The sequence below is a fragment of the Mercenaria mercenaria genome, chromosome 7 (genome assembly GCF_021730395.1).
Source record: "Mercenaria mercenaria strain notata chromosome 7, MADL_Memer_1, whole genome shotgun sequence".
Classification (NCBI taxonomy): domain Eukaryota; kingdom Metazoa; phylum Mollusca; class Bivalvia; order Venerida; family Veneridae; genus Mercenaria; species Mercenaria mercenaria.
The window spans coordinates 49,931,613-49,954,596 of NC_069367.1; the positions used below are offsets into that span (position 1 = coordinate 49,931,613).

Below are 22,984 nucleotides of genomic sequence, written 5' to 3' on the forward strand. Positions count from 1 at the left end.
AAAAATGATTAATTACAAAACTATGAAATCCATGAAATTAGTCTGACACAAGTATTTATGACTTTGCAGTGTTTTTTAGCCATTTTTCTGCATATGTAATGGGTCCTTCTGCACTTTCAGTATTAATTCAATCAGTAAGGCCTAAAAAATTCTTTGTTTCCGGTAACATGCTAAAAAAATTAGGGTAGGTAGGTCGGAACATTTTTTTTTTGAGGAGGGGGGTGATTTTTCAGAAATTATTTTTGTGTCAAAAAATGAATACAAATAAGGCAGTTATGCCTTTAGAACATTAGTTAGTTGATTTCTAACATCACTGACCATGTTTAAAGCATAAAAAGTGCAGTTTTGCAAATTTTTCTTAAAAAAATGAAAAAAATATTCTCAAAGGTCATAAAAACATTTAGGGTCGGGCCAAAAATTTAGGGTAGGTCGGGATACTAGTAACAAACAATTTTTATACGCCTAAATTTATTTCTATTTAATATCTTGTCAAGGATAAAAACTGAAAATTTAGTAGGAAACTGAAATGTTCATTTATATGAATAAATACTCATTTTGCTTAAAAAATTAAAACTGCACATTTTAGTCAGGCTAGATAACTGCTTAGCAGTTTATGTGCATATAAAGATCTGTCAATATGCAAAGGGCTTCTTGCTAGGACTTGCACCTAGAATTCTTACAAGAGTAAGTGTGTTTCTTTACACTACAAGAAGTGATCCCTTAGCAACAGAGACATTTATCTAAATATTAAATATTACATATGTATGTAATCCTTCAGAAAAAGATACATTTTCTATAAATTAAAACTAAAACAAAAGACTATAATATTGTTTACATCTTATGTAAATATACTGATACAGCAAAGTAGTATGTAAATCATAAAATGCATAAAAAATGAATAAAAAAATGGCAAAGGATAATTAAAAACTCAGCAGTAGCTATTATTTATAAACATTAACTAATACATGTATACTTTGATCACAAGTTATACCTCCTTGTTCAAATTTTATCAAATTGAATACAGAAGTAAGGTTAGACTGATGTCCACTTTAAAACCACTGCATTATATTGTAGTATAAAGTATGTTACTTGTTGACAATTGCAAGATTTAGTAAACTGCCATAATAACCTCAGGATTGCATTCCCTACTGGTCATTTGTGTGCAGATACATATACACACATTTGATATGTATGAAAGTGCAGACATCAAATGTCACAAAATCATATAGTGAGAAAAATGTGAAACCGGGTCCCCTTGCTGCCAGCACTGCTCTCCTGTCAGAGTTAACTGGACTGCTTTTACAACTCATCTCCACATTAGCTATTAAGTCTGAACCGTGACTCGGAATCATTGTAATTTAATTACAATATTCACATACCCAGCTAAAGTTAGGGCTGGAAATTTTATCCCTATAGCCCCCCAATCCATTGGCATCAAGCCAATCTCCAACATCTTTTACCGTTTGCATTGTGACATATGGCACCAAATTCAGAAGAAACTGACGAAAAAGCAGAACGCAAATAGCAACACGCAAAAAGCAAAGAGCAAAACGCAAAAAGCAAATAGCAAAACGCAAAAAGCAAAGAGCAAAGAGCAAAGAGCAAAGAGCAAAACGCAAAAAGCAAATAGCAAAACGCAAAAAGCAAATAGCAAAAAGCATGTCGCACCGGGATTCCATAATTAAATATCCAACAGGAAAAGCCACGTTCAAAAAACGCAGCCTCCCCAAAGACACACACGAACAACTCTCGCACATCACACACAAAAATGGACACAAAAGGACAAAACAAATACAGGAACGCAGTGGGGCACAACCTTGGAACGGTCAGTGGCAAAACCACCACTGGGGAGTTAAAACCGGTTTATGGTGCACCTAACCTCACTCTTACCCTCACCATGTACTAAAGTCACAAGACAGTGTAAATAAAAGTAATCCCCGCCAGGTGAAACCCTAACATACGTAAAGGCAACAGAAGATATGTAATGTAAAACACAAAGATGCCCTTGAAGACAGAATATAAAAAAATGAAGTCCTGTATGTACTCAATGCCTTTGCAGAAGACAAAGCAACAAGGGAAACACCCTTAAGGGCCCGACGAAACAGGCTAGAAGACGGAAATCAAAGTAGCTCAGTCCTGGTGGGATTTATGAACTACTAATCATAGAGTCCTCCACCTGATCCGTCAGACACAATCAAAGAGGAAAGCGCGGCGTCCAACTGTAAAAGGGTTGAACACCAAACATGCGGTGTGTCTCAAAACAGGTGGGTCATAACCTCTTTTCATAAAACGTTTAATTAATTTACTAAATGCAATTGGAAAATTAGCATGACACAAAATCTTACGAAGTTTGTAAACCACGTCCCCATAAAAAGCGGATTTGATATACCTTCTCGCAGAAGTGATTTCAAATTGCTTTTGTATTTTAAAATCAAATCTGAATTACGATAGTAAAATTTGGAAAAGTATTTACGTAATTTATAGTAACGGTAGCCCTGTTGAAGAAGCGTATTTGTAATAAATAAGTTACATTCATTGAAATCTTCAACATGACTACACACTATTGCAAACCGAATTAACTGAGAAATATTTATATATACCCCCATAATATGTAGTCTGGTGTACATCTCCATCTAAATGGGGGAAATTTACAATACTGAAATTAAAATCATCCCTCTTATCATTAATTTAGGTTTGTATGAAATTGTCGTAAATAGAGAAAATATTTTCCACTAAATGATCAAAAAACGGATTATCCATATTAAGTATATATCATCCAGATAGCGTGATGTATTATTAAATGCAGTTATAATGTCTGCCTGTGTATCTTGAGAAAGGGTCAACATAAAATCTCTTTCATAACACTATAAAAACAAATCTGCAACAAGGGGAGCACAGTAAGTACCCATGGGAATACGAATTACTTGTCTGAAAACTGCATTCCTAAACCTGACGTAAATATTGTTCAATAAAAAGGAAAGGGCTTTACAAACTTCGTCACAGGTCCACATAGTAAAATTCTTTACAATGCAACTTCGGAGTTACTTTACAGCTGTGGTATGACTAGGGTCTGATATGCTATGGACTTAAGAGGTCTGGAGTTGACCTTTATATTCCTGCGGGGGAAACCTAAAGTTTGATTTGCTTTTTTGGTTGACCTATTTATCTGGGCGTCCCACGAGAGATCATATGAGATATACACGCCAAGGTATTTGCTGAGGTGACAGATTCTAGAAAAATATTATGCAGGTAATATTGCGAGGGATAGGAAGTTTCCTTCTTTTGACGGGGATAACTCGACATTTGTCGAGATTGAATTCCATATCCCAGTCCAACTCCCGTGCATTAACGAAATCGAAAGTAGGGCAATTTTAAGGAAATCTGATGAAAATAATCACATAAAGTGTATATACAAGTACGATGTGATCAACGACTTCACATCTAAGGTACTTGATACTTGCTATATTCAAGGAAAGTCGCATTTAAGTTTCATAAACATCGCACGATGTTCATCCGAGCCAGTACCCCCTTCTACATTCCATCTTCGTTTGGACTTGTGTGAACTGATAAAACAGATGTAACGGTAAAATAGCAATGGTATATAGGTAGGTCTTTCCGTGGTTCATATGTTTTTATGCACAAACATGTGTTCAGGACGAAAATTTCGATTTTCCGAGCTCCCTGACGCTGGATTTCATTGTTTAGCACAAAGAAGGTCCTGTGCGCGAACAGGGCGGGATCCGTTTTTTCATTTACCACAGAGAGGGATCAGATAAACATACACCGTGACATTAGATGGTGTAAGAAGATTTTGTCACATCCTAACTGAATGGTAAGGGGAGCGCCGGTCCAGTGGTTAAGGTTTCGTCAGCTCAACATGAAGTTCGTGGGTTCAGGTCACACTGGGGTCACGACCACTTTTTCCAGGAAGAGGATTCGAGGGTGGTTCAAATAAGCTTGAAGCTTTCATGAATCACAATCGAGCTTAAATAGATTAGTATTAAGTAACAACTTAGTACCGGTATACGGCATACTGTGCCAGTGGAGAAAAGTTTGGAAAAAAAGTCGCGGAGGAAAATAGAAGACAATTCAGAAAATATAGCTACTGATCCATCATCCATTCCTGATTTTGTATTTTATATGACAATCAACCATTATCCTCCATCATGGATAGTTTTTTGCAGTGTTAAATTTGCAAAAAAAAGGAACTTAAATTCAAAAATGACTCTGGTCGCGAATGAAAAAGATAAAATTTCGAAAGGCACTCTACGCTAATTCTTATGAACTTTAGGCGATAAATCGGGATATTAAAATACATTAGGACATTATTTTTCCAAAAATAAAAAAGCAAAAGGAAATGGATTAGTTTTTTGGAAGTTGAAAAGCAAACTCTCGTGGATAAGGAATAACACACGAGATAGAGGGCGTGGACGGTAGCATGTATCTCCACTACCGTCCACGAACAGGCTCAATGAAACCGAGCCTGCAACATTTTCGTTTTTGACGTGTTTAGCGACCTGTGGAGTTTCCACTTTTTCTATTTTAGACAAAATGTTTTTCCAAAATTAAGACAGGAAATTCTGACACAAAGGGCCCCTTCCAACATTATACTAAATATAAAAAATAAAAATTTCAGATAAAAGTCTTGTAATGACAGAATGAAATAATCATCAGTCATTTATGTTCTCTTTGATAAGCAGGTGCGACTGACTGCAGTACCCTGCTGCACCAGTTGTTGACTGACTGCAGTACCCTGACAAAGAAAATACAAATAAATGAAAAGAATTTCGGTGTTCAAATATTATCGAACCTAGATTTGAGACAGTTGAAAGCAACTGCTGAAGCTTTAGTTCCAGTTAACATTTATTACACAGTTATCACGTTAATTCATGTATTCATTACATAATACACAATGTACCTTTTACAAAAACAGCATCAAACAAACAATACGTTGTATTGCAGCGGCTCTTGCTGTAGGTGAGACTGATTGCAGTACCCTATCTTAGATAGACCATGGCCTCTAACTATCTAAACTCTAAATCTACTCTCCGTCTATACAAATTTCATGCAGTGTATCCAGATAAAAAAAAGATAAAGGAATTTATAGCCAAGAAAGTGTCCAAGAATAGAGACCTCAAGTATAAAAGGAGTGTTTTCCTAACAGGCAGCAATGGTAATTATTTGAGAACAGAAACTGATAAACTAAATTTGGGTGACACTGATATTGTATAGTGGACTAGGCCAGGCCGAAATACGAAAGAAGGGACTGAATTTCTGGTTAAAACATTGAAAATATAAGAGATGATAAAAAACGTTAGTAGTCTTCTGTCGTATAACATGTGACTGACCAGGAAAACAGGGACTGCATCTTTCAGCGTCATAGGCTAATCGGCGATCTGACTCCCAATATTACGCCATATTTGGATGTACTGAAATATATACATCAAACAGAGGGAAATACCGACATCGGTATTCTTGAGGCTCTAACTATCTTTACTAGAGTCGAACAATACCACAAAAACGCAGAAGGCTGGGAGACAAATGATGACAGCACCTTACATAAACACGAATCAGAAATCAGTGAAATGGTGAAGGTCTACAACAGGGAATTTAACTACAAATCAACAAGATTTGTCTGTGATTTTCAACAGCGGCATAGAAGAAACGTAGTAGTGGGTTGACTGAAACTACTGACATACCAATTAAGCCCTGTTCTCGTAAAGAACGTTGTCTATCCCCTGGGTGGTAGTCTTAAAGTGGTTAATGAAAATTATAGATACAGTTTGCAAATAGATACAGAAGGCGGGAACTAAGTGTAGTGTTGTTCAACCTTAAAGAAGGTAACAAATGGAAAAGAGAACAAGGAATATGATTAAGAAAATCTAAAAGAAATAGCTGCAGCAATTGGTGTACCAAATTTACTTATAGACACATCATACAGACTTGGTAAAGTAGATTAAAAAAACTCGAGTACTTAAAGTTATTCTAAAGTGTAGGAAGCAAAGAAAGCATTTCTCGAAAACTCTTCAGACAAGAGAACGCAGCAAAAGGCAAAAAAAAAAAAAGAGAAAGAGAGAAAAAAAAGAAAGAAGAAAAAAGGAAACGAAGAGAAAAAATAAGAAGATAATGAGATAATGAAAACAAAATAGAGACTAACCTACTACTAGTACCACCAACAGAAGGAAATAATCCGATGGAGTTATCTCACCTGTTGTAGGGGTGTGTGTGTGCGCGGGGGAGGGGGGATTCAGGCTGGCAAACACACTAATTTATGAGCTCCAGTCTGACTGTAGTAACATGCACAAACTGCAGTCACACCGATAAATGTTTAGCTAAATAAGATTGGAACTGTTTTAACCGATTTGTAATGAAGGGAATAAACGCACTTTCTGTAAAACATCAAAAAGGATTTTTATTGACGCTTTATAAGCGTTCGGACGGTCACTATGAAATACGCATCGCATATTCTGCCTTGTAAGTGAAGCCAACAGCAGAGACAAGGTATATAATATAAGATTCTTTCAATGGTTGTAGGTGCAGATGGTAATATCCGGCCTCGAGGGTAACTGTTTAGGCGGTAACGAGGTTCCTACCGAGTTACCGCCTAAACAGTTACCCGAGAGCCGGATATTTCCATCTGTACCTAAAACCAGTGACAGAATCTTTTTCTTGCATACCGATTTCAAGAAATAATAATGAAAATAAAATCAATCGAACGGCTTTCTTTTTAGAACTATTTCTTATGGCAGTGTATTTAAACAAAGCGCGGGAAACCAACGTCCGTAAACAGGAAAGACGTCATGACGTTTCAAAACAAATAACAATGTTTAGTTCCGGTTTTGTTTTATCAGTTGCAGCGTAACGTTATCAATTTATGATAAAATAACGTGTTTTGAATCGGGAAATATACTATCAGGAACAAATAGGAACTGTCAAGGTATTGATTTTTTATTCCGTTTTTTTTTAAATAAAATGTAAATTACTACAAATCTTCTACATACATGTAGTTCGTAGTACGTCATTTACAGCACGAGAGTCATCTTACACCCCGGGGTGTAAGATGGATTTTTCCAGCACTGGTTAAAATACCGGAAATCCCCGTCTGGTATGCAAGAATAAGGGCTCTGGAATATTGAGGCAGGCCTTCGGAGGTCCTGTTGCAGCCGTTTTTGTTTGAAAAGGCGCTTCTATCACGTCGTGATCTTGGTCGGCGCGTTTGTACGGTCGTACTGACGCTCTATAAGCTTTTGGACGGTCACCTACAGCATCTTTTTGTTGTGGGCCTACTTTGAGATGATTGGCCCTATGGCTGTATTCGGGGTGTTGTGTGCTTCCGGAAAATCTACCCTTACCTTTTATATTTGCTTAATATGTTATGTTTTAAATTGAAAAGTAAATGTTTCTTGTCTGTCAAATATTAGCTGTTACCATTTAGCCTAAAATATATCTTTGATGTAATAAAACATTTGAATACTCTTCAGTAATTGAATATGATATGATATTCTTCAAACGAAGACAATATTGACTTTATGAAGTAAATATGATATGCCAAAAAATTGACGCAAATTTCTGTGTTTATATGTTGTGGCTGATCCCTTAGTGTGTAAAGGGGTCGTGTTAATAAACAAACAAAACCCTATATACAGCTACAAAAATGTTTTACAGTATGTCAAGTACATATACAACTTTTCCAAACACAGCTATGACACAAACTAGCCTGAAACAATTCTCTTATCTGGACTCTAGTTTCCCAACTAGCCAAGCCGTTCCTTTTTAGAAAGATTTTTAGAGAAGAAAATGAGTATAAATACACAAAATTTGAATAGCCTCAGGAGAAATCCCCTATGAACAAAACATAGGGTCTGGATACAGGCTATAATTATACATATGTGTATAACTTTAATCTTACAACCACCTAGCTTGCATTGTTTCATGAAAGATAGTCTCACTCGTGCGTTTTTACTACATATTTTAGTGCTAAGACAGATCAGTGGAAGATTAAGACTCTTCCACGCGTCCATACTACATATATTACATGTCTGTATTCGCTAAGACAGATGAGTGTAACAAACTATGGAATATTAAAACCTTCTCCGCAGAAAGGACGCTTTAGTATCAAATCTTTTCTTTTCGGTACTTTTTTTAATCGCACCTGTTTTTAGAATAAAATTTTGTTTTATTTTTTGAATGACAAAAGTTGATTTTTTAAATGCCGGGAAACTTTATTTTAAACGATGACTGAGTTAGCAAATATATACAAAAAAGGAAATTGTTCAATAAATCTCGTTTAAAATGTAAATCTCGCGGCTACGAGATTACCTCATTACCGAATTTATTGACAACTTGCGAAAGGATTCCAACCGTTTTTCTTTAACGCTGATAGTTGTGCATTTCTGTTTGACAACGCAGATGAGCTTTATATTCCACATAGCGGTTATACCTTTTCAAAGAATATTTATATGTTAAGGTAATATGATATGAATATATTTGGAATTGTTTAGAAAATCGAACGCACGTCGGCCATGTTTTGATTTCCGACGGAATGACATGACATGCAACTGTCACGCCGAAATAATTAGGCTTATGAATTAATTATTCGGATATACTCATCGTAATAAACTGGTTGCAAAAACGATTGCGTTACCCATTACCTTCAAGACATGCGTTTAATATGTCATGAAAATATGAGGTGATCATTCTTGTGTGAAAGTGAAAGTTGAAATTTTCACTAACCATGATGACATTGGAGTTCCAAAAAGAAACTAATTACAAAAAGTCAGTCCAGTGACATCTGTTAACACAATATCCTTGGTCATATTGATTGCATTAAGGCAATTGTAAAACCAAATTCATAAGGTTTTGTTTCAAGGCTTGGTACTGATGATAAACCCGGACAGATGATAAAGTCGAACACCTTGGAAATATTCGATTGCAATCGGTTATTTATAAAATTGAACACACCATCTAATAGTTTCCACTTACAACACCAACTGGTGTAAACAAAAACAAAATTGGTAAATATTCTGTATAAATAAATGACTTACATAAATTTGTATAAAAAATATTTTTCCAAAATTACTGGGGAAGAGGGTGTTTTTTTGCGCTATGACTAGATACCGGAAAGGGCCCTTTCCGCAAAAAGGACTTAACATGATCGGAAAGGGCCTGCCATATGTTTATTAGGCGCCGTTTATTACTGGAATTTAGTTAATTATTTCTTCATATTTCATTATGACATAATAAAAGAAAATAAATTACAAAAAAAGTTATCAATTTGTTATTTTTAAATGAATTATAGACAAAATACGAGTCATGACATAAACCGCGCTGATCGGAAAGGGCTTAACATGTTCCGAAAAGGGCCTGTCACATGTTTATTCTTGGAAATTATTTAATTATTTCTTCATATTTCATTATGACATAATAAAAGAAAATAAATTACGAAAAAAAGTTATCAATTTGTTATTTTTAAAAGAATTATAGACAAAATACGAGTTATGACATAAACCGCGCTGATCGGAAATGGCTTAACATGATCGGAAAGGGCCTGTCACATGTTTATTATTGGAAATTATTTAATTATTACTTCATATTTCATTTAACAAATGAAAAAGAAAATAATTTTAAATAAAACAATTATTAATACTCGAATTTTAAATGAATTATAGATAAAATACGGGTCATGACATAAACCGCGCTGATCGGAAAGGACCTGCTGTTTGTTTATTATTGGAACTTATTTATTTATTTATTCATATTTCATTTATGAAATAGAAAAGAAAATAAATTATGAATTATGAAATAGCTATTTATGATTTTTAAATGAATTATAGACAAAATATGGGTTATGACATAAACTACGCTGATCGAGAAGGGCCTAACATGATCGGAAAGGGTCTGTCAAATGTTTATTATTTGAAATTATTTAATTGTTTCTTCAGATTTCGTATTTCGTTTAACAAAAGAAAATAAATTAAGAAAAAAGATCATTATCGATTTTTAAATGAACTATACACAAAACACATGTCAGTGCATAAACCGCGCTGATCGGAAAGGACCGGCCTTTGAATATATGCGGCGTAACAAACACGTGCCTCTGATTAGTCCTGATAGAGTTTGATTGGATTATCACACCTATTGATTATATCAATTAATCAGTATATTTGTAAGCACACACAAGTGCCATGTGACAAATAATGTCTTTATATTATAACAATATTTTTATACACTTTGCCTTTTGGACAGATAATAGCCTTTATTGACTTTCATTGCTTCTTCAAACAATGCCGCTAAATGTTTTGGGTAAAAAGTCACCTGATTCTTAGCATGCATGTTTCTTAAGCAAAATGTGTGTACGTTTGCACGGAACAGTGTAAGACGAACTGTATATTCTGTGAGGTAAGTGCAGTTAATATGATAAGCTTTTATCTAATTTTAATACTTGTCGTTATTCTGCAAATTGAAGAATTGAAGAAAAAAAAACAAGTACATTTGGTAGTATTTTTATTTTGCACAAGAAATGCTTATAAAGCCGTAAATATATCAGCCGGCGAACAGTAGTTGACAATGTTGTTTCCTCCGATGTTTAAGAAGACATACCTGAAATATAAAACATATGTATTTAAAAATCATTATCGTATACGTTTATAAAAATAATACGTATTCGTAGATATATAAAAAAATAATTGGTATATCCAATCTGTAATGTTATTTCTAAACGTCGTATTGATGCTTTTATTTTATATTGTATCACTATTTTGTTAATAATGTATGTATTCACTACACGTCATTTCACATACCAACATTTGAATAGGTACTGAAGCTTATTATTATAATGTGTTTTTGGCAACTCACGGTAGTAACACATAAGGCGTAACAGTGTTGCATATTATGCACGTGCATGGCATGTGCACCAACATGCACATGTTTGTTTACTATGATAGTACGTGGTTTACAGATTGTAACTATTTCCATTACTTAGATTAGCAAAAGTTTATAATGTCTTGTTCTTTCACCGAAAGAAAATATTATAAATATTTAGCAAAAATAGAAATTTACTTCTTACCTTGGTTTGTCCTTTAATAATCTATCATACATTGGCCTGAATTTTTTACGTGTTGACATTCCAGATACACCATAGAAGGCACATTTATATTTGAAATGCATATTGCCACTGGTATGCTTTTCTAGGCGTGTAACGTAACTGTCACCAAATATAGCATTATTATTCGAATGTTGCGTTTCTGTAATCAGTCTATGGTTTATATATTATATTATTGAATAAAGCATCATTTACTCAATGGCAAATTATTTTGTCAACGAAAAGCCGTAAAAACATCTAACCCTCTTTAAATATTTTGATTGACACGTAGCAATCAGTGTTTACACAACTTGTTGATTGATAGGTGACATATGAATAACCTGTCCGTTCGTTAATTATCGCGTATTTTGCCTATAATTCATCTAAAAATCAAAAATTCATATATTTTTTTTCGTATGTTCTTCTCTTTTTGATTTGATAAATGAAATATGAATAAATAAATAAACAATTTCCGATAATAAACATATAGCAGGCCCTTTCCGATCATGTTAACCCCTTTCCGATCAGCGCGGTTTATGTCATGACCCGTATTTTGTCCATAATTCATTTAAAAATCGAATATTGATAATTTTTTTATCTTAAATAATTTCTTTTTCATTTGTTTAATGAAATGTGAAAAAATAATAAAATTAGTTCCAATAATAAACATATAGCAGGCCCTTTCCGATCATGTTAAGCCCTTTCCGATCAGCCCGGTTTATGCCATGACTCGTATTTTCATTTAAAAATAACAAATTGATAACTTTTTTTCGTAATTTATTTTCTTTTATTATGTCATAATGAAATATGAAGAAATAGTTAAATCAATTCCAATAATAAACATATGGCAGGCCCTTTCCGATCATGTTAGGCCCTTTCCGATCAAATATCACGGAAAGGGCCCTTTCCGGTATCTAGTCATGCCCGTTTTTTTGCGCATGCTCACTGTCGAAACATGAAGGCCTGACATTTGTTAACTTTTCATTACTTGATCAGGAATGACTGTTGCAGCTTTTTGGGGAAAGTTTCAATACAATAATACCAAGAAAATTTTGTAAATGACAAAGGGTTCGAATTTATCATCAGTCAACGTTCATAAAGTCCCCTTTTTACATACCCCTTTCAGGCCCTCACTTCGTGTGAGTTTGCTTACTAAATATAAATTTGAATTATGTAAAGTTTTCAGCAAAGGTTAAGCTTTATTTTGATACCGACCATTGATTTAAATTTGCAGAAATAAAAAAGTTACAGGTAAAAAAACCTCATATTCTGTTCGGGTTTATCATCAGTACCAGTAGCCATTTTCTCGTTCTGCCGAGTCCTTTACTCAAATCACTGTCATTTTTAAGCTCTTTCCAGTAATCAACAGATGTTTTCTCCATTTCAACTGTTATGATTAACCACAATATGCAAAAAAATCGGATACTGCTGCAAGTGAAATTTTCCAATGGCTTGATCAAATTATGAGAAGGTTCAGATTTATTAGAAAGACTTCAAAGAGGCGTATCACGGGAGTAGTCCAAATAATTTGACATCAGAACTGATTCTAAGATATTTTTGTGATAGAGCAAAATCCGTCTGACTCTCTTTACGTCAAAACCCAGTGAAGACCTTTTCTTTGGTGAATATAGATTTAGATAAAAACATCATCAGGCAATATGCGTACATGATGAAATCGTAAAACAAAATAAAATTAATCATTTTACACTCCGTACAGCTGATAGTGCGGTTGGTCATTATCGATCACATGACACAAATCGGCACCATGTAAAATTTGTGTAAACTTTAGGATGCGTTGTTTACAAACTTGTGTTTTGCCGTTTATTCACATAAACATCTGTTGAATATATGGCAGAAAAAAATGGATATTTTTTCAAGGTATCATAAAATTTCCAAAATATTTTTGTTTTTAAATACTAATTGTTCAAATGCAATTTAAAAATTGCTGAATGTTCAACTCAGAAAAGGTCCTTCCTATGTTGATGTGGAGGAGAGATATTGAACTATGCAAAAATTAACATAGTATCGCGACTCGCGTACAATTAGTTGGACTACCCAGGGAGTCCATATTCCGATGACAAGGGAATCATCCCACATAAATGCAAAAAAATCAGTATGAAATATAGAAAAAGATACATACTATTAAAGAATAAACCCTCCGCCAATTTTTGCACCATTTTTCATCACAAATGCAATCCAAATATAGTCCCCAGAGCTTTAATATAACAAGTGCACAGTTATTTTAGGCACTCATTTAGAGTGATTTGTGTCAATGAAAAATGCTGCTTGTCGTTCGATTTTTCTGATGTAGTTGAAGGTACTCGTCCTCAGTTCAGTTGAAATTGTTTGACAAGCTCATTTCCACAAAGTTTGGCATATGAAAATAAAAAATGATAAAGTGAGTGAAAATAAATATTACATACTGGTAAAAATGCACGAAGAATGTAAATTGTCTGCATTATTTCAAAAGCATTACAATGGTTTTCAACATTCTGCACAATATTTTTTTGTTATTTATAAGTATATCTTGCAAAAGTCTATGTCAGTAAGTTTAAACCATGCACAAGTGACAAGTCACTTTCAGAGTAAGTACTCACTTTTTATGGAGTTTTGAGGGAAATTATTTTTTGCCTAAAATGTGTGGGTTAGTCCCTTTAATGGTGTAGAGAATTACCTTTTTCTAAAAATATTAGAGAATGGACCACAAAGTAAGTATTACAAATTATTAACCTTAACCTCCTCGAGGTTTCCTCTAGGTCAGTTTCACTTTGCATCAACAAATTCGCCAATCAGAAAAAGTTTGTGCCCTCAGGTCCAAAGTTGGAGCCAATACTCTGTGAGAGGCGATATGCCACTTTTGGTTGAGATAAAATAATAATAACATAAATTTATTTCAATCATTTAGAAATTAGATATCATTTAACAACGTCAGTGACATCAAAAGCCACATTTCTTTTCATTGTTTTGATTTTGCTACAGACAACATTAACCAATGTGTATGTAATTATCTAATCAGCTGTATTATTAAACTCATCAGTTTAATCCAATTAGGGATTTTTCTAGAGCGGAAAATAGCAGGGCACAGCGCCCTACCCTTTTTGAGCGGCGTCCTTCTGCTCGAAACCAAACTGCCCGTCAATCATCTGTCAAAATATCAAATGTCCCAAATAACTGTCAATCATCACACAGGTGCTGTGTATTTGCCCAAGGCGTGTATGCAGTAACAGTTATTAAATGATGATTGTATCATAGCTCGGGGTTTTTTCTTAACTAATTTGGTGGAGGTAAATCGTATACACTGAGTTTATGGTGCAGTAACTGAAAGTGTGCAGGTATTAAATACCCATACGTTAGTTACTGCACTGTTGGCGCCCTATTGCGAGTGTTCAGCGCCCTTTCAACACTGCCCCTTTGACTCTTCAGCAGTAAAGTAGTTCTAACCAAACTGCCCGTCGATCATCTGTCAAAATATCAAATGACCCAGATAACTGTCAATCATCACACAGGTGCTGTGTATTTGCCCAAGGCGTGTATGCAGTAACAGTAATTAAAAGATGATTGTATCATAGCTCGGGGTTTTTTCTTAACAAATTGGGTGGAGGTAAATCGTATACACTGAGTTTATGGTGCAGTAACGGAAAGTGTGCAGGTATTAAATACCTGCACGTTAGTTACCGCACTGTTGGGTAGGAAAGTATGCCAGGAACATGTATTTTATTGATTTTCTGCTCTCCCATTGGTTTATTGTACCCCCCGACAACAAAGTTGTAAGGGGGGGTATACTGGTTTCAGGTTGTCTGTCTGTCTGTCCGTCTGTCCGTAGACGCAATCTTGTACGCACCATCTCTCCTCATCCCCTTGACACAATTTAATGAAACTTCACACAAGTGATCAGTACCAACAGTAGTTGTGCATGGGGCATGTTAGGTTCTTTTAGAAAAAAAATTTGCAGAGTTATGGGACTTTGTTTTTAGCTCACCTGAGCAATGCTCAGGTGAGTTTTTCTGATCGCTCGATGTCCGTCGTCTGTCGTCCGTCGTCTGTCAACATTTAGCTTGTGTATGCGATAGAGGCTGTATTTTTCAATTAATCTTCATGAATATTGGTCAGAATGATAACCTTGATGAAATCTAGGCCGAGTTCGAAAATGGGTCATCTCGGGTCAAAAACTAGGTCACTAGGTCAAATCAAAGAAAAACCTTGTGTATGCGATAGAGGCTGTATTTTTCATTTAATCTTCATGAATATTGGTCAGAATGATAACTTTGATGAAATCTAGGCCGAGTTCGAAAATGGGTCATCTCGGGTCAAAAACTAGGTCACTAGGTCAAATCAAAGAAAAACCTTGTGTATGCGATAGAGGCGGTATTTTTCAATTAATCTTCATGAATATTGGTCAGAATGATAACCTTGATGAAATCTAGGCCGAGTTCGAAAATGGGTCATCTCGGGTCAAAAACTAGGTCACTAGGTCAAATCAAAGAAAAACCTTGTGTATGCGATAGAGGCTGTATTTTTCAATTCTTCTTCATGAATATTGGTCAGAATGATAGACTTGATGAAATCTAGGCCGAGTTTGAAAATGGGTCATCTCGGGTCAAAAACTAGGTCACTAGGTCAAATCAAAGAAAAACCTTATGTATGCGATAGAGGCGGTATTTTTAGCTCACCTGAGCAATGCTCAGGTGAGTTTTTCTGATCGCTCGATGTCTGGCGTCTGTCGTCCGTCTTCTGTCGTCTGTCGTCTGTCAACATTTAGCTTGTGTATGCGATAGAGGCTGTATTTTTCAATTAATCTTCATGAATATTGGTCAGAATGATAACCTTGATGAAATCTAGGCCGAGTTCGAAAATGGGTCATCTCGGGTCAAAAACTAGGTCACTAGGTCAAATCAAAGAAAAACCTTGTGTATGCGATAGAGGCTGTATTTTTCAATTAATCTTCATGAATATTGGTCAGAATGATAACCTTGATGAAATCTAGGCCGAGTTCGAAAATGGGTCATCTCGGGTCAAAAACTAGGTCACTAGGTCAAATCAAAGAAAAACCTTGTGTATGCGATAGAGGCTGTATTTTTCAATGGATCTTCATGAATATTGGTCAGAATGATTGCCTTGATGAAATCTAGGCCGAGTTCGAAAATGGGTTATTTCGGGCCAAAAACTAGGTCACTAGGTCAAATCAAAGAAAAACCTTGTGTATGCGATAGAGGCTGTATTTTTCAATTCATCTTCATGAATATTGGTCAGAATGATTGCCTTGATGAAATCTAGGCCGAGTTCGAAAATGGGTCATCTCAGGCTAAAAACTAGGTCACTAGGTCAAATCAAAGAAAAACCTTGTGTATGCGATAGAGGCTGTATTTTTCAATGGATCTTCATGAATATTGGTCAGAATGATAACCTTGATGAAATCTAGGCCGAGTTCGAAAATGGGTCATCTCGGGTCAAAAACTAGGTCACTAGGTCAAATCAAAGAAAAACCTTGTGTATGCGATAGAGGGGGTATTTTTCAGTTGACCTTCATGAATTTTGGTCAGAATGATTACCTTGATGAAATCTAGGCCAATTTCGAAAATGGGTCATCTGGGGTTAAAAACTAGGTCAAATCAAGGAAAAACCTTGTGTATGCGATAGAGGCTGTATTTTTCAATTGATCTTCATGAATTTTGGTCAGAATGATTACCTTGATGAAATTTAGACCAAGTTCGAAAATGGGTCATCTGGGGTCAAAAACTAGGTCACTAGCTCAAATGAAAGAAAAACCTTGTGTATGCAATAGAGGATGTATTTTTCAATTGATCTTCATGAAATTTGGTCAGAGTGATTGCCTTGATGAAATCTAGGTCGAATTTGAATATGGGTCATCTGAGGTCAAAAACTAGGTGACTTGGTCAAATCAAAGAAAAAACTTGTGTATGTGATAGAGGCTGTATTTTTCAGTTGATCTTCATGAATTTTGGTCAGAATGATTGCCTTGATAAAATCTAGGTCGAGTTTGAACATGGGTCATCTAGGGTCAAAAACTAGGTGATATCTAAGAAAATGCTTGTTTTATCGCAAGAGACCAATTTTTTGGTCCAATCTTAATGAAAATTGGTCAGAATATTTATTTCCATGAAATCACTTGGTCAAACATGTTTTACACTGTTATGGTGTGTTTCTTAGGTGAGCGACCTAGGGCCATCTTGGCCCTCTTGTTCAATTGATCTTCATGAATTTTGGTCAAAATGATTACCTTGATGAAATCTAGGCCGAGTTCGAAAATGGGTCATCTCGGGTCAAAAACTAGGCCACTAGGTCATATCACGTAAAAACCTTGTGTATGCGATAGAGGCTGTTTTTTTCAATTGATCTTCATGAATTTTGGTCAGAATGATTACCTTGATGAAATTTAGACCAAATTCGAAAATGGGTCATCTGGGGTCAAAAACTAGGTCACTAGGTCAAATCAAAGAAAAAACTTGTGTATGCAATAGAGGCTGTATTTTTCAGCTGATCTTCATGAAATTTAGCCAGAATGATTACCTTGATAAAATCTAGGCCGAGTTCGAAAATGGGTCGTCTGGGGTCAAAAACTAGGTCATTAGGTCAAATCGAAGAAAAACATTGTGTATGCAATAGAGGATGTATTTTTCAATTGATCTTCATGAAATTTGGTCAGAGTGATTGCCTTGATGAAATCTAGGTCGATTTTGAATATGGGTTATCTGAGGTCAAAAACTAGGTCACTAGGTCAAATTAAAGAAAAATCTTGTGTATGCGATAGAGACTGTTTTTTTTCAATTGATTTTTATGAAATTTGGTCAGGTTGATTGCCTTAATGAAATCTAGGTCGCATTTGAATATGGGTCATCTGAGGTCAAAAACTAGGTCAGTTGGTCAAATCAAAGAAAAAACTTCTGTATGTGATAGAGGCTGTATTTTTCAGTTGATCTTCATGAATTTTGGTCAGAATGATTGCCTTGATAAAATCTAGGTCGAGTTTGAACATGGGTCATCTAGGGTCAAAAACTAGGTCATATCTATGAAAATGCTTGTTTTATCGCAAGAGACCAATTTTTTGGTCCAATCTTAATGAAAATTGGTCAGAATATTTGTTTCCATGAAATCACTAGGTCAAACATAGGGCCATCTTGGCCCTCTTGTTTTTTTGTTACTATACTGTATATATAGACACAATCTTGTGCGCACCATCTCTCCTCATCCCCTTGACACAATTTAATGAAACTTCACACAAGTGATCAGTAACAACAGTAGTTGTGCATGGGGCATGTTAGGTTCTTTCAGAAAAAAAATTTGCAGAGTTATGGGACTTTGTTTTTTTGTTACTATACTATATACATAGACACAATCTTGTGTGCACCATCTCTCCTCATCCCCTTGACACAATTTAATGAAACTTCACACAAGTGATCAGTAACAACAGTAGTTGTGCATGGGGCATGTTATGTTCTTTCAGCAACAAAAATTGCAGAGTTATGGGACTTTGTTTCTTGTTAACATACTATGTACATACAGTCTGCATATGCAATCTTGTGTGTGCCTAATCTACCAAACCCTTGCACACAATTTAATGAAACTTCACACAAGTGATCAGTACCAACAGTAGTTGTGCATGGTGCATGTTACATTCTTTTAGATAAATATTCTGCATTGTTATGGGACTTTGTTTTTTGTTACTATACTGTATACATACGGTCTATATACATACAGTCCACATAATTATGCAATCTTGTGTGCGTCAAATTGCAGTGTATTGTGTCAGTGCATGCGGGGGGTACATTCATCACCTTTAGTGATAGCTCTAGTTTACCAGGGCTTTACACATTTTAAACCAAGGATTTGAAGTACTCACTGAACTGCTGTATATGGCAATGTGAAACGCCTACTGAACTACCATATACGGATGACTATGATTCAAAACAGAAAGAACATAAAACTCACGGGTAAACGATTCATACTCGTACGCCTTCCTCGTACAAATCGTTTACCCTCGAATTTCAATGCTCTTTCTGTTACTTACCACCTAAACAACAATCATACTATCTATGACTTTTTTTGATAATTTTTCTTCAAAATACTATTTAATTTATATGAAATTAATTTTGTTTAAAAGAAAAATAAACTACTCAAACTTTACTAAACATAATGGCAGTCTTAGATTTTAGCATAGGCTGTTAGCGCGGAGAGTAGTTTCCCTTTACCGAAATGGTGAAAATCGTAAACAAACTTATTTTGAAGCTGGAGAATCTTCTTGAAAGAATACAACTGTTGTTACTGACTGATTACTTTTATCTGATGCGAAGGTTTTCCAAGAGTTGTAGATAAAAGAATATGCAGAGCTTTTGCAAAACACAGAAGTATGTTTGTGTGTATGGCTGTGTATTAATACTGCTTGTTAGAGAAAGTTGCTTATTCATGGTAGTCTTTATTTGTGGTGAATAAGTCCGAGTTTGAATGACTGATTTGTAAACCTTTGTTTCAGTGGCAAGTATGACAATCGTAATGAGAGGTAGCCCTGCTGGCGGAGACACCTCACAGGAAGCTCAGCAGCCTGGGGCAAATCCAGCCACAGCTCCCACAGCACCAGCCACAACACCACAACCAGTACCCCCTACTCAGCAGTCGAGTCCAAGCACACAGCAGGGTGAAGAGAATGGACAAGGGGATGTAAATATGGAACCAGGAGAGGATGGGGAACCAGACTTCCCAATTCAGGAACTTGCACGTCTTGATGAGATGATTAACAGACCACGTTGGGTTGTGCCTGTCCTTCCCAATGGTGAACTTGAAGTTTTGCTGAATGCCAGCATTAAACTTTGCAGAGAAGGTAAAAAGCAAATCTGTATGATTCATATTATATCATCAGGTTTTATTTTCCTTATACAGGGGAGGACAGTTTCTTTCCACAAACAAATTTTTCCTGTGTTGGCGAAAATCCTTTTGCTGAAAAAATATTTTTGTAAAAAGTGGCCCTTTTATGAAAAATTCATTCAGTTTGCATATTTTGCAACAGATTTTAAATAGCTTTGGTTTGGTATTGAAAGTAAACAATCATGTTTTATAACTGGAAACATTTTACAAAAACCACTAACAATCAGTTGCAGAGGGTACACTTAGTATCAGGAATGTTTTGACAAGAAGATCTGAAACTTACCCTGCTAATCTTAACAGTACCTTGTAAGGTGTGTGAAGAGGCAACTTCCACATCAAATTAAACTTGTGAATAGTCTTGGAGAATTGCTGGTTGTAGAAATTTCCATAGATTTCAGCATCAACAAGTGAAACTCATGAAACAACTGGGGAAACTTCCCTAAGCTGCCGTAATTTATAAATAACATCACTTTCGGCTTTGGTTCTTTATTCCCCATCAAACAAATGATCTTAAAAAAAGCTCCCAATGATGCCAGATTGATGTATAAGCCTAAATATGACAAGGCATATTTAAATAGTTGGAAAAAAGGGTACATAAAAATCTCAAACTTAAAAACACTTGATTTTTTTCTGCTAAAAATGGTGGGTTCCTTCCCCTTTTCCTAAATTAAATCCCTGATTACATTTTTGGCAAAAATAGAGAATTCTAACTTCCTAAAAATGGTGTTAAATAAGACATGATTGTAGACATTATGTAACATGCATTTAAATCTTGCACTGAAATAGCATTTAATACCATGTTTGCTCTTGACTTGAGTCTTCTATACCCAAAGTGGTAGCATAAAACAGCAACCGGGCAATTAATGTCTGATTATGAAGAATGCAGGGGTGAGTCACTTTGGCCCTGTTATCACTAGTTACCATCTAGTCATTTTTTTTTAATTGTAGGACTTGATACAAGGAGTGAGGCTTGCCAGAGATTTTTCAGAGAAGGTTTAACAGTCTCTTTCTCAAAGATTATGACCGATGAGGCTGTCAGTGGCTGGAAATATGAAATCCATGTAAGTTTACTTTCAAAAATGATTATATAGCTTTGGTTACTGAAGGTTACATAATTCATTTGTAGAAATAGAATTTGTTATGGTAGTTTTGCATGTTTGATAAACCGGCAGTAATGGTGTAACTTTATTGATCCAGATACAAATGTAACGTAGAATAAAGCGTGGACTTTGTTTACTGAATGAAAATTATTTCATGAATTAGTGGTAATCTGTGAGTAAATTTATTACAACGGCAACCTTTCTTTCATTCTAAAGATAAAATACCATTTTAAAATGTTTGACACATAAAACAAGTAAAAATGATGTCTTAGAATCAACATGTAATGTTTGGATCTCCTTGATCCTGGGCAAATATCCCAAAAACAAAAAGCAAACCAACCTGTACATTTTATTTCACCATAATAATATTTTTATAATCCTCTTGTTTATTTATGACTGAGAAGTTTCATTAAAATCTACATTGTAGAAAAATTTCAATCAGAAAAATTGTTAACAAAATTATGATCTTCCCACAGACTCCGGACTATTATGAAAAGTTCAGTGTAGCCCAAATTTTTCCCATCGGTCTAGCAAAAACTCCAGAACACGACCTTATTTTTTATTAGACCCAGGGCATATTGTGATTGGACCATCAGTCAGTTTGTCCATTTGTACGAACCTGGACTTACATTAATGACTCAATTTAGTTCATACTCGCATTTAGTTTAGTTTATACTAATTTATTTTAGCTCGATTGTGATGAAAGCTTCAAGCTTATTGGAACCACTCTCAAGTCCGCTTCTTGGAAAAACCAGTACTGGTGTCATATGAGAAGTCATGGTCATGACCCCAGTGGGGCTTGAACCCATGACCCCTAGATTGAGCGGCAACACCTTATCCACTAGACCACCACTCCCCCTTACTCGCATTTAACAACCCTTGTGGCAAGACCAAGACCTACAAACTGGCCCATATATAGATGACTTTAACCTTTATCCATTCGTATGAACCAGATTGCCTACAACCCACTTTAATGACCCTATTTAGTTCATACTCGCACACAACAACCCTTGTGCAAGACCTACAAACTGACCTATATCTAAATGACCTTTACCCTCATATGATCTTCATCTTCAAACTTAAAACCTTTATAAACCGCATTTTTGGTCCTACAGCCCACATAAATGTCCGAATTCAGTTCATACTCGCACTCGGCAATCCTTGTGGCAAGACCTACCTATTGACCTATGTAGATAACCTTGACCTTCATATGATCTTCACCTTTAATCTTCCTAAAAAAAACCACATTTTTGGTCATGCACCCAGGGGCATGATTTTGCATTTTGAAAATGCAGCCCCTTGATTGCCAGATTTTAAGTCTGTTCTGAAGAGTTGAAAAATTAAGGTTTAATGAAGTTCTACATTGTAGGAAATTTTTATTAATCTGAATATGTAAAACTACCATAACACTAAAGGCAGATTTTTAATGAGTTAACAATTATTAAGGAAATATTTGTAAAATCTTGAGTTAAACATTAAGTGAAATTGTATAAACTTCCTGAATCATTACAAACAGAAATTATCATGAGTTGATAATCATATTCAGTTTTTTGCTTTTTGTGTAACAGTCCAGGTCTCTCAAATTATTGCAATCCTTCTAGATTAGTTTGAATAAGTTGATTATAGATGCTTATGAAACACCAATTTTTACAGTTCAGAATATGTACATGTATGTCTTGTATATTGCAGAAATGTATATTGAACAATGCAGCCAAGTTAGTAGAGTTGTGTGTAGTGAAGTTGTCCCAGGACTGGTTTCCTCTGCTAGACCTTCTTGCTATGGTTTTCCATCCACAGTGCAAGTAGGTCATAATTTCACAAGTTCTTAGTTATGTTCATTGTTTAGTAATTGGCAAGTTATTTTTCACTGTAAATATATTAGTCAAGACTGTAATTCTTGTATAATAAGGTTATTATAACAGTACCT

General features: G+C 35.2%; 1 protein-coding gene across 2 annotated transcripts in view; it reads left to right on the forward strand.

Moving 5' to 3' along the window:
* Positions 1-8,246: 8,246 nt before the first annotated feature.
* LOC123555846 (probable ubiquitin carboxyl-terminal hydrolase FAF-X) overlaps positions 8,247-22,984 on the forward strand; it is an 86,301-nt gene continuing 71,563 nt past the window's right edge. Inside the window, exons 1-4 of one of the 2 annotated variants that reach the window (XM_053548377.1) lie at positions 8,247-8,467; positions 19,569-19,913; positions 20,906-21,018; positions 22,747-22,859. In XM_053548377.1, the coding sequence (XP_053404352.1) occupies positions 19,577-19,913; positions 20,906-21,018; positions 22,747-22,859 (563 nt within the window). In that variant the 5' untranslated portion in view covers positions 8,247-8,467; positions 19,569-19,576. The remainder of the gene's footprint in view (positions 8,468-19,568; positions 19,914-20,905; positions 21,019-22,746; positions 22,860-22,984) is intronic. The other variant, XM_053548378.1, reaches the window with a different exon arrangement.